This window comes from Rhea americana, unplaced genomic scaffold (assembly GCF_003343005.1).
Source record: "Rhea americana isolate MKP2758 unplaced genomic scaffold, rheAme1 scaffold_129, whole genome shotgun sequence".
In the NCBI taxonomy this organism is placed as follows: Eukaryota; Metazoa; Chordata; class Aves; order Rheiformes; family Rheidae; genus Rhea; species Rhea americana.
In genome coordinates, this window is record NW_028185361.1 from 19,456 (window position 1) to 32,298 (window position 12,843).

The 12,843-nt window shown below is 37.7% G+C and overlaps 1 protein-coding gene across 2 annotated transcripts in view; it reads right to left on the bottom strand.

The window, feature by feature from the left end:
- FOCAD (focadhesin) overlaps window positions 1–12,843 on the bottom strand; it is a 94,315-nt gene that overhangs the window by 15,169 nt on the left and 66,303 nt on the right. For both annotated transcript variants that reach the window (XM_085326213.1, XM_085326212.1), the window contains 4 exons: window positions 12,599–12,682; window positions 10,945–11,077; window positions 7,659–7,847; window positions 7,233–7,354 (listed from right to left, as the gene is read on the bottom strand). In XM_085326213.1, the coding sequence (XP_085182339.1) occupies window positions 7,233–7,354; window positions 7,659–7,847; window positions 10,945–11,077; window positions 12,599–12,682 (528 nt within the window). The remainder of the gene's footprint in view (window positions 1–7,232; window positions 7,355–7,658; window positions 7,848–10,944; window positions 11,078–12,598; window positions 12,683–12,843) is intronic.

The following is a 12,843-nucleotide window of genomic DNA, read 5'->3' on the forward strand; positions in this document are numbered from 1 at the left end:
ACTGGCAGATGTGCTTGCTAGCAAAACTGAAAAACTTTTTATGAATTAATTCTTCTCATAGAGGTAAGTATTTTGGGTATTCAAGGAGTAAGAAGCAGCTGGAAGAGGGAGGAAAGTATCTTCACCAAACAAAGAGTACAGACCATCTAATTAGTACTGAAAATATTTGGACGTAGTACTTCAGATCATTACACAAGCAGTGTTGATATCTATTAGTGCAGTACRGGCAACTGGCTGCCTGGACCACCCGGTTGTGCTTCTCCAAGCGTGAACAAAGCTGAGAGAAAACAAAGTCCAAATTTTTTTTGAGCATATAACTTACATGTATGAAGGCACAGGGGAAAAGCACTATAGGCTTCTGAACCACCTAAAAGTGGTCTGAAACACTGCCATATCCTGGTCCGGGGATGTTCTTGGGTAAACTAGGCTGCAAGCATTTTCAAGGAACAACGACAGCCTGAGAAGAGAAGCAGTAAGAGCCACAGGCATCACAACRTCGGTGCTAATACTGCACGTTGGAAACTGTTTATGCTTAACAACTTAAGAAGAACATACATTCTCAAGAAGAGGCATAAATGAAGATTGTGATGGCCATAATCCACAAATRGGTGCTCTTCCAAACATAAGAGAGGCCCTGGCTGCTCCTGTATTTCAACACTTCTTAACACACATGGCACAAGTTTTGCCAACTTTGGCAAACGTAAAGTCATTTCAGATGAAATCAGAAGCCCATTTCCCCTTAACTGCTGCATTTTCAATAAAAGTAAATACCAAGGCAAGATCTCGATGAGTCTTCTCTTAGCACTGGTGTCTTTGTCCTGCCACAAGCCTTCACTGAATGCTGTTTACTCGTTTGCCATTGAGACACAGCCAGCAGCAGGCACACAAAACACACACAGAATCACAGAATGGTTGAAGTTGGAAGGGTCTTCTGGAGATCATCTAGTCCAACCTCCCTGCTCAAGCAGGGTCTCCTACAGCATGTTAGAAAGGATCACATCCAGGCAGGTTTTGAATATCTCCACAGAAGGAGACTCCACAATCTCTCTAGGCAACCTGTGCCAGGGCTTTGTCACTCACAGTAAAAAATTTACTCCTCACGTTCAGGTGGAACTTCCTGTGGTTCAGTTTGTGCCCACTSTCTTGTGTCTTGTCCCATGGCACCATTGAAAAGAGTTTGTCCCCGTCCCCTTKWCMCCCYCCCYTCMARTACYTATAGACATTGATAAGATCTCCYCCCCCCCCCCCCCCCCAGTCTTCTCTTCTCCAGGCTAAAGAGGCCCAGCTCTCGCAGCCGTTTCTCATAGGGCAGATGCTCCATCTTTGTAGCCCTATTCTGGACTCTCTCCAGTAGCTCCATGAAACACGAAGGGAACACCAAAATAAATGGTGTTTCTAACACTTCTCTGAAAAATCTAATAAAATAACATAATTTAAAGAGTAAAGCTCAGGACTCAGAAATTGATATTATTAATGTTTGTGACCTAATTTCAAATTTGCTGTGTGGCAGAGAGACGAGGAATCCCAATGAGTTCTGTTACTAAGCACTATAAGTATCCACCAGATATTCCCGAGCATCTCACATGGGCTCCAAATTCAGCTCAACTTTTTGACAAATGTGTGGCTATAAAATGTTTGAGGTAATAACATATGTYAGTAAAGTGCTTAGGCATGTGTTTAAAAGCCATTCTTACATATGGGACATAMAAGTTATAGCCCCAGTGATTTCACATATAAAGCAAGCACTACATGTTCATATCAATGAAATAGTGAAGTATCATTTCTGATTCTCATGTTTTGCTCAAAGGCTTTTCGTAACATACTTGCACGCATACACTCCCCATCCCTCACTCTAATAGCCCTTTGTGAGAAAGTCAGTTTCTAAGCCATATTAGACTAAGGAGAAGAAAAGCCAAAATCCGCCTACAAACTTACTTCCTGAATACTGTTTCATTACTGGTGGAGACGCATGCAATAAATCCAACAGCAGAAGCCAGAACAAAATAGCTCATAATCTGAACTACGTTCACGGAAATACCTACATGCAAAAGAACACGTTACAGCAAACTCTGAACTCTGTTCTACCAAATTCAGTTATCATCTTAAAGTGTTACAGTCAAAGTTTGAATGAAGTTTGAAATCTCTTGTGTATATTGAAATCAAACCAGGCCAGAAACGAACAGAAGGACCCTTCCCCTWACTGCTGAAAGGTGCATGCCATCACAGCTCACCTAATGAGCTCAACTACAGAGAAAGCAAAGAATGCTTCTTCGATGAGTGAATATAGAGAGTGCCTAACATGATTATTAATTTGAATAGGATTAGTTAATCACTACACAAATCACTCTCCGGCTCATACACTGGCATCCAGCTTTGCAATTGCACCTTCAAGTAGCTATGCTTTTTCCAGCACGAAAAAGTTGAACATAGAAAGAAATAGACAAGACCACTCCCCTTTTCCTTTTGAAAACATTTCATCTCCTTTTGAAAACATTTCATCAGCTGACACTGTCAAAGCCACCATTCACCACAAACCTACACCAAAGGGAGGCTGCCTCAGGTGCCACCTGCACATAGCATGAACCATTCAGTTCACTTCCATTAAGGAAATAAAAGAGTGTTAATTATATAAAGCCTAACAGCCTTAATGTCTCTAACCCAAAACATACACTTACAGAATCATCAAAACATACAGCCCATGATGTGAACACATGTGACTATTCCTCCTCATTTGTTCTCACAACAGAGACAAGTGGCAYTGTGAGATTATTCCCATAGATCCCTAGGAAGAATTATTCCAAAGGCTGAAACAGTCACGGGTGATTACTGGCTAATCTAGCCCAGGTGACTGTGATAAGCTTTAGGGATTTCTTGGCCAATGCAGTCCAGATAGCCTTAGAGGGGAAAAAATAAATAATAATAAAAAAAAAATCCAATGATCCAAGTGACTTCTGGCCAGTGTGACTACAGTAACTCAAGGACTGTAACTCAACTGTTTGAAAGGACATTCAGGTTAACAAGATCAGTCTAGTGAACAATCAACTAGCACGTCCCCATTTCTGATTAAAAGAGAATATTCCTCTTTTAAGTCATAGTAAAAGGCAATACAGCATTTCAAACACACCACTGTTCATTGAACACATTCTGCATCCCATGAAGYATCAGTTCAAACAATAAAAAAAGCTCTTCTGTATCTTGCTCTGATCTTGTTGATAGTTATTACAGCTGCAATCAGTCCCTCAGCTAGGATATCACATAGGAGACAGAAATAGTCTGGCCCCTAGGGTTTAACCACAAGTTACCTTTATATTCTTGCTGCTTCTGTTAGATTTAAAAGACAACAGGTATTTATTATTTGTATGCTTTATAGACATTTCATCATGTAAGAATAAAAATCTTCCACTTCCATACAAACCCCATGTAACTGATTTTTTGCTTGTTCAGCAGGACCTCACTGATTGTCCTCTTACACAAAGGATTCTCGTAAAAGTGGAATTTGTTGCTCAAGCCATTTCCCATTCCCCAGTATTCAAAACCAAGYGCAATTATGGTAACTAAGCGTGCACAGATCCAGCTAGAGATGCAACATGCAACCTGTATGCTCAAATTCTACAGATGTAAGCGTACAGCAAATCCCTGAAGTGATAAAAACGTTATTATGAGAGCATGGTAATTACAATGATGACTGCCAATCTCTAATTAAGCAAATACCAATTGCTGGAGATTTTTTAACAGCAGTGATGTTGTTATCTCCCAGTTAAATTTATATTCACTTCRCAGTCTTCCTGGAACTTAATGCTCGCTGCCATGCTTTGAAGGTAAATTTAAGGCCTTACTTTAATACAACACTTGTTATTTTACTTAAAAAGAAACACTATAAGGTTAAAATAAACAAATAGGAAAAGGAGTCAAAGCAGTAGCAAAGAAATGTCTTACTAAGCATACTTTTATGGATTCAAATTATTAATGTGCTATGCTGGACTTGGTGAAGCAATGACTTAGCAAAAATGGTTACTCCCGATACCCGGTACAGGAAAAAGATGAGCACAGGTCCTACTGACTCAGGCTTATTAGCCCTATACTGCTATAGTATAGCTTTATAGTTTAAGCTCCTTGTTTTAACTGTTAAATCTGTTCCACAAAAGATGACTGAGGACTTGAAATATGTACTTGAACTATAGCATGAAAGTCGATCAGATGAGTCTAGGAATTCACTGCCATTCTAGGCAAAAGCTCTTTTTTTCTTTCTTTTTTCTTTTCCTTTTTTTTTTTTTTTTTTAATAATCTCAACTCAGGTTATTTTTACACAAAGGGGAAAAAAAAGCAACCTGCCTTCCCAATTTGTCTTTAAATTCACTTTTATCTGAGAGTACAAACACCAATATATTTTAATCCAATAGTTATTGTGGACTATTGCTAAAAGGGCACATTTAAAATTGTCTAAAGATGTTTTTTATTTAGTTGCATATTTTAAACATAGTCAGATTTCTTTTAGTTTACTTATATCCTGGATCAACTGACTTTGTAAAAGTTTTTTGAGGTACTTTTAATATCTTTACAACATTTCTATCTCTCAGTAACTGATATATGTTCAATACCATCTCCAGTTCTGCATATCCTCACATAYAAAACACACATTGACAACAAAACTATTTTAAGGTTGTATTTCTATGATTCAGAAGGTAGTTCACTAGCGCAAGAAGGGTCAATTCTTGAGGAGCTGCTGCAGGTTATAATCAGTGCTAGTACACACAAACAAACATGATTTAAATTTTTACCAAAGATAGTAATCTGTCCTCTTTTCTTTCCTTTTTTTTTTTTTTTTTTTTTTAATCTCCTCCAGAACCTTTGGCACTGAACTCAGATCCCACAGAAAGTTAAACAAAATGATGAGCTTTTCTTTCTGTATTTCATAGAACCGCATGCTTCAGTCACAGCTACATCTCCTCCAATTACATATTTCTCAGTATGCTCATGGGCTTTCCCTGGTGCTCATCATTAGTGTTTTTTCAACTGCTTGGATGCCCTAGCAAATTTTTACTTTCATATACCTGTGATGATCAGGGGTATTCTCTCCAGTTTATACCTTTATTCTTCAGCAGTGAAGATATTAAAATGGAGAATATCTATAAAATTTGCACTCTTGATTAGATGTTTGAGATCTGTATTTTATAATTTTTTTTTGTTTTGCTATTTTGAGGGAACAATTTTGTAACTGAAGTACTTTAAAAACCTGTTGACATTGACTTTGTGAACAGCACCAGCAACAGATCTCTAGCCCCAAGTCCAACTGATAGAGATTGGCTTATGCCCTTACAGCATTTGGCCCAGATTTCCTCTGCAATCAATGTGGTGTCCCTGGGGCCTCAAGACGTAGTTACTACTTTTTGTAGCTTCTCAGTTCATACTGCCCAAAATGAGATGCTGTGCCACAGCCATCTAGTGGGGTATTTTTACAGGAGATGCTTAAGTGTATCCATGGAAGTGTCTGAGGGATAAGACAAAGCTAAAAGACYACCCTAGGTAGAAGAAACCAAATTCACAACAGTTCACATTTACACCATCCATCAGGAAGCTTCAGGCAAGCTATGCTGAAGACAAGTTTGCTCTGGGGGAACTAGTTAGTTTGCTCCAAAGAGATCTCAAAAGTGACCCTGTATAAATCAATCACAGTGCAGAACCTGTGAGCAAAGCGAGGAAGGAGCAAAGCCAGGAGGAAGCCCAAATCATACACCACAGGATCAGAACACAACTCTATGCACTTCCATTTGCTAACATAAAAACTCCAAAATCCCCATATACACAACCTTCCAACTCCAATCCCACATTCTGTTTATTTCATAACAAAAATGTTATGTTATTCTGCAGGGCGTAGGCTCCAGTTCTGGTGGGTGACAGTCACCAAGCAAAATCAAGAGCCAGGCACACTTCTGCTTGCAACCTCTACCTCATTCATACTACCCCTCCCAACTTCTGCTACAAATACAGTAGGAGTTTTACACAAAATATTTCCTCTTCTATGCAGTTTTGGTTCAGTCTCAACACCGAACCCCATCTGTGCACTGAAGAAAAGGCTTCTCTGTGCAAAACAGCAAGCAATCAAATAATTTCTCGTAGTACCAGACTGCCTGTGTATGGGACAGTCTTTGGAAGGAGAGGTAGGAGTCATGGGATTGTTTAAACTTTATCCTTGAAAAATTAGAGTAAGAACTGGCATTGTTGTAGGTGAAAAAGTCTTTAAAATACCTATCTAGCCACATATTGTTTTCACCTCTGGAGATTCTGCCAAGTCCAGTAAAAATTTTTGACAGAAGGTATTTCTATGTTCTTCTATGCTTTCCTGTTTGTATCACACTTGACAGAATAGAACAGTATAATTTGTACAGCCTTATACATGCTCTGTGAACAGAATGTTCATTCTGAGATGCATGTTATTAACTTCTGCAGCAATGCAAAAAGATCGTATTAATAGAGTTGTGTTAATCTCTTTCAGAGTTCATAAAACGTTTCCGCTTGAGTTAGTAAACGCTCTCACAAACACAAAAACTGGGAAAGGAACATTTATTTCCCCAGTCTAGTCTAGGTMTAGTCTAACTACTCATTTTGCTTTACTTCTCTCTAACGTTTTCAAAGACTAACTTTCCTATCAACCATAAAACTACTGGCATTACAGATTACCAAAGAACACTGCATAGAATCAGTAACATCGGACTAATAGGTCAGGAAGCTGAAATAATTAAGAGACAGAATAAAACAGCATTCCCCAACTAAAGGTCGATGTCACTTCTCCATGTTGTTATTCTTAAGAATTGTCATTCATCTAGAACTAGAACTTGATCTACTGATCTAGAAGATCAGTAGACCAAACAGAAGTTGATATCTGCCTTTATCTGCCTTGCAGACTAAYACGTGCTTTATACCTGCTATGTYTAACAGGTACAWAGCATGTATTAGTCTGCAAGGCAGATAAAGGCAGATGTCAGTTTCCATTTGCTCTGCTGATCTTCRTAAGGTGCATTTCTGCATTGCGTATTTAAAAAAAAAAGTATTCGTATTTTCAATTCAAGTTAATTATCCATCAGATAAACTTTAGTTAATTATAGCACATTCATACATACCACAACCAGCTGCTATTATTTCCTAATTAGCAAAACCAAATGAKACTCCTTGGGTAGTAAGGGAGAGGAAGGAAGCACAACACTTTGGAAAGGGAAGAAAAGCCTGCACCTTACCTCATGAATGAGGGCTACCAACATTTGCTGGAAATTGCGTCCCCTGCTGGCCAGAAAACGATTAATAGGCTTGCCATCTTTGCCCATATGGACTGGAAGGTCATAACATAACAACATGCCAGCTTAAAGAAACAAGAAAGAAACGGAATTTCAGTACAAATTCACTTTAATAGTTCAGAAGAGGAYTGCCTCTGAGACATTTGAGAAATCAAAGAACTTCTAAAGCTAATTTAATAAAAGCCAATGATCTAAAAGCATAAATGGCCTAAGTAAACATAYGCAAATAGCACAGAATATGATTTCTTAAACTGGTCCACTCAGAGTATGATTCAGAAAAATCTCTTAGGGTCAAAGCTTGTACACATGCAACATTTAAACACTTGCCTATGAACAGACCTCTGAAGATCCATGAAAGTGACAGCTTACCTGCAAGGCCTGGTGTCATGCCTGGTTGTTTGTTCCTTTCATACATTTTCAGCAAGAAGTTTGGAACACCTGCCACAGTCTTCCCCTGGTCTGAACGTGCAGTCCCTCCTCTCAAAGCAGAATGATACACACCACGGGGCATGTTGGTCATCTCCTGTTTCACAAGTGATGTTGCAAACTCTTCAAATGCTGGGTGAAGTGTAGGAAAAACAAGAGGGTGGAAAGGTGGGGTCAGAGCCTGATGACTGAGAGACCAAAAATATCCCAGCAAACCCAGAATTGCAGCTGTGCTTCAAACCAGTTATGCTTAGTTAAACTAATAACTACACATTCAGATCAAAGCTCAAAGGCAAGGAATTGAGAACTCTTGGCAAATCTGATACCATATTTACTGCTATTGCAATTTCAGCTCAAGAGACTCTGAATAAGCCATGTCAGATACTCAAGCAGAAAAGAAAAATAGCTGAACTATTCCCTGAACTGTTGATTACATTCTTTGACTGTTACACTTGTAACATTAGCATAGACTGAAGGAAGGACAGTGAGAAATTAAACTGATTTTTACAAATGTAACAAAACATGTTTTCTCAGAAAACACTGGGTTTAAGAAAATTTAAGAGCAGTCTGCAAAGACAGTATACAGAGCGCATGAATGCAAGAGAGGGGAGGCAGACAAAAGAACAATGCTTGTACCTTGTTCTCTTGTATCTCTGTAGTCTCAGCACTAGATACTGTTTACTAAGTTCTGCACTTTCAGGCTGTATCTTTTATGTTCAAGCTCTGTTGAAAATTATGAAAAATTAATATGTCATTGTTTCTTGTTTGTGAAGTCAAACTGAAGTAGCCTTTACAGGCATCCAAAACAGATCCTGAGACAAGAGATACAGCCCTAGGTTGCAGCCTACCAGACAAAAATCTCAAACTAGAAAACCTAGGTTAATTTCATGAAATACCTGGATGTGCTGCAAGTAAAAGAACATCATACTTCAATGCTTGGAATCAGTGTGAAGAAAAAAAAAAGCCACTAGTACCTCAGATGTTCCTCTGAATAATAATAATAGTAAAAATTATCAACCATTGCCAGAAGTTTACAGTTTTTATATAATAGTGGTTTTTTTTTGTTTTTTTTTTTTTTTAATTCTCAGGATATCAGATAGTTCTCAGACATCCAGGATAAAAAAACTATTAAAATCAAAAACAGTCTGAACAAAGACCATCATAACCCTCCTCCTACCTATACACTTCAGTGCTTTCAGACAATAGGTAAACTGAACTGACAAAGCAGTTTTAAAGGAGTCTGAGAGAAGGTATTCCCCATAACTTCAGGTTCTAATGATTCACATGAGCAGACAGTTATGGTAAACTGCAGCATGTTCCAATAATTGTCATAGGAAGTCTACTTGCTACTTTGTTTTCAAATTTCTGCTCAGCTCTGCTGCAGAAATGGTCTCTGCAGATTTATTTGCAATCGTAGATGTTTTCCTCCCACATAGCCGGGGAAGGCTCTTGGAAAAACAAAATCCCACAACAGTAATGCCAATACCAGCACCATCTTCCGGTTGGAGCTCTGTAGTTTATCAGTTGTTGCCACAGCAACAAGTACTCATCTCCTYAGGAAGAAGTATGTGGAGGCTGAAAAAGATTAGAGATTTTCTTCCTCCCAAGCATGCCAGAGGAGTGAGGGAAGAAAAAGTAAGCAGCAGCAACTCAGTGTTCAAGGAGTCAACTAGGAAAAGCAAGAGGAGGAAAGATTTCACAAGGAGCCCTTCCTTTGGAAGTTTTAGTTGACTTGGTGTGTACTAGCAAGGATTTCAGAGGAAACTGAAAAAAGAAAGAGAATATCAACTTTAAGAGCACTTGGTTCCTTCTTTTACCAAGCAGTAAGTACTGAATCATCTCAATAACATGTAACAGCAAAATTCCATCAGACCAGATAGCACAGCTTCAGACCTAGTAGCTCCTGAAGCATTTCTGTCATTGCTTCTGACATTCATTTTCCTACCTTGTCACAWGAGTTACTAATTCATGACAACAACTCCTGCTGATCACAAAACTAAAGCTTTTGTTCAAGTGTGTACTCTGTATTCTGTTTTAATTGGCAGTGTTTATTAGCAGATGAAGACTCAAGARTATTTAATGAATGTTTTGGACTGAAAAAGCTGTTTGCATGGATGTTTTTATACCAGGCTGTGATAGCTGTCCCTTTTTATTCAGCCTATTTTCTCTAAACCACATTTGCAGTTTGYCCCCCTTCCTGGTAAGCTGCCAATCTCAATGTTCATCGTATGGATTGAGATTTCTGCCTGCATGCATTACTTTAGTTGAAGCAGGTTACTTTGGCCTCCCTACAAAGTCTTCAAAACTCACTAAACAGGGTATACAGGTGGAACTGCACATATTTTAGACAGCTAAAGACAGGGTATTTGATAAAAGCATATTTCTAGGAGCTCTCCTTTAGAAAAAACTGCAAAGATTAGTTATATTATGGTAATGTCTACAAATTGCAATCACAGATCAGTATCTCAAGAATTCTACAAACAGYGAGATAACAACCTATGCACCTATGTAGTAATGCTATAACCTTGTGTCTAGAGACAAAAAATAGCATTAATAATAGYAATCAGGTGAACTTAAAAATGCCCAAATTCTAAAGATGATTCAACTGTCTACATGTCAAGAAAGATGCATGAACTACAGATGATCCCTTAAAGCATGCATCATTATCAACATGTATCATGGAAATTAGGGATAGCACTAAAATTTTACTGAAGGACTGTATTTGTTTATRTGGTACTGCTTTAACATTACTTTAAAAAGCTAGAAAAAGCATGGTGCTCTATCTTGAGAAAATTATGCTTTATGAAAAACAAGCTTTTTTAGGGGGATTTTTTCAAACCCATGCTAGGCTTAAAAATAGCTGCCTTTAAAAATTTCTGCACTGTTCTCCCTCTTGAGCTTGCGAAGAAACATTGGACATTTGATGTAAATAATAAGCAASTAGCTTTTGCTATATGGCAAATCATATAACAGAAGTAACTTATACAACATTACTACCGCTGTCAGGATCTCTGAACCTATGTCTTCCTAAAACTTGGCTGGGGTGTTTTACTTGTTTTTCTTTCAAATTTTACTTTATATTTTTCTTGTAATTTGGTGAGATACTTTKCCAGAAACAAAATAAGGCTGCATTCTTAACATATTACTCTGTCATAAAGCAGCTGCACACCTGTATGGTAACCGTGCTTTTAAAGCTGTACAGTAACCTTAAATACTAAACCTATTTTACCTCCTARAACAGAAGCTGGTGTCAGAGACAACAGCTTGATATAGGAAGAGCCTGGAACAGAGAGGTCCACTTCCTTCTCTTCTTCTTCTGTATTCATGTCTATCTCCTCTAGTGGATCAACTTCTGGTCGTGCCTGAAAGATTAAAAGAGAAAGTATGATCACAAAAATATTTACCTCTGAACACTCATTAACTTTTATTATTACAAACGTCAAAAACATCCACTCAATGTGAAAAGACATCCATTTCAATTATCTTACTCCACTTCATTAATCRGAGTTGAAAGAATAGAATTTTTTCCTTCTACCTTATTCTATCTTATAAGCACAACAGGCTTATAAGATCACCCAAGTGTGTAAATCTATGGTATCTGTAATAGTAAAATTAATCACGGCTTTAACCCATGGACTGAGCTAAGCCTTCATTTTCACTCAGACTCTTCTTCAACTATTCAGAAAAACATTAYATGTTGACATTTTAATATATAGCAAACATTTCTGATAAAAAGTTATTTTCCTATACTAGCAGAATGTGAATAGCACATTTTAGTGCTTTCAACGAAAACSTATTTACTCATTGTCTAGTAAGTGTAAGGTAGCAACACCATTAACACAGAGTTATGTACCACCACCAAAGAGATTTATTACTGCAGCAGTATTTAGAGATTTCTCTCAYTCTCTATCTTTGCTTTTCCATACATAAAATTTTTATTTGCAGGGCTTATGCTGAAATTGTTTCATTAGTTTGTATATAGCAAATATGTGGTTTTTAATTTTAAAGCTGCTTATTTCAATCTTTTTATGATAGGCAGTCACAACACCTAGATAGAGTCAATTTTGTAACAATGCAGGAAATAAAAGCTTACAGAAATATTTACTACGCCATAAAGTAGCAATGGATTACTGATTATTGCATAGCCTCTCTTACAAGATTATTTAAAAAAACAATTCACATAGGTGACCTTACACRTTGGTCTCCTTGCACTCTTTCATTTTGTCATGTTATTGAGTTAACTGATCAAACTGAAGTTTCAGAGTTTAGAGACCCTCCACATACATTCAAAGTTTCCAATAAATAACCTCAATTCCTTTCTGTCTTTATTAAAAGGAGTAAGATATCATGCTGTAATAGTTTTCATAATTCCAAAAAAGAAACCAAAACAAAAGAGAATAAAACAAAAAACCCAAATCACCTACTGTTCAAATAGACTTGTCTAATTCAGAGACAGGAGTCCAAAGTGTGAGTGGGACAGCAGTGGATGGAATAATACTCACTTGAGCTGTTAAGTGTCTTAAAAACTTGACAAGTCACGATCTGATGTTAAGCATTATCAGAAGAACATAAGATGCAAACTAAATGTCCAAAGGCACCTGAATAATTTGCTGATTTAACCAATGCAAGAAGAAATGCTACTTTCTGACTGCTTAGGCTTCACTCAGCTTTCACTTGCAGCTTTCTCATTTTAGAAGAGTTAGCTGTGCTAATCATATACAATACCACCCTATTTCACTAGCATGAGTTCACTTCCCTTGTACAAGGTTCCCACGCTTGCCTGGTACAAAAAGCACAAGGCCTCGTTTCCCTTCCAACATGATACACCTCATGTCTAGTGGAAGTGTCACGTGTCCTCACTGATAAATGTACAGCATTGCTACCTGTTCAGGAAGGTGAAGAATCGTATGTTCTTCAGAGCCAAAGGAAGACAGCGATTTATAGGCTGAAACTGCTACAACAGCATCCTGGAAAAATGAGCAGGAAGAAAAAGAAAATTACAAGCAGACCACATGGAGACTTTCTGTATAAAAAGCCTACCCACTAACCACTGAATGCTGAAAAAGACATATTCTTTTCCTATAAATAAGACTGTTTTCCTCATGCATTTCTCAATTAGTTTCTTTAT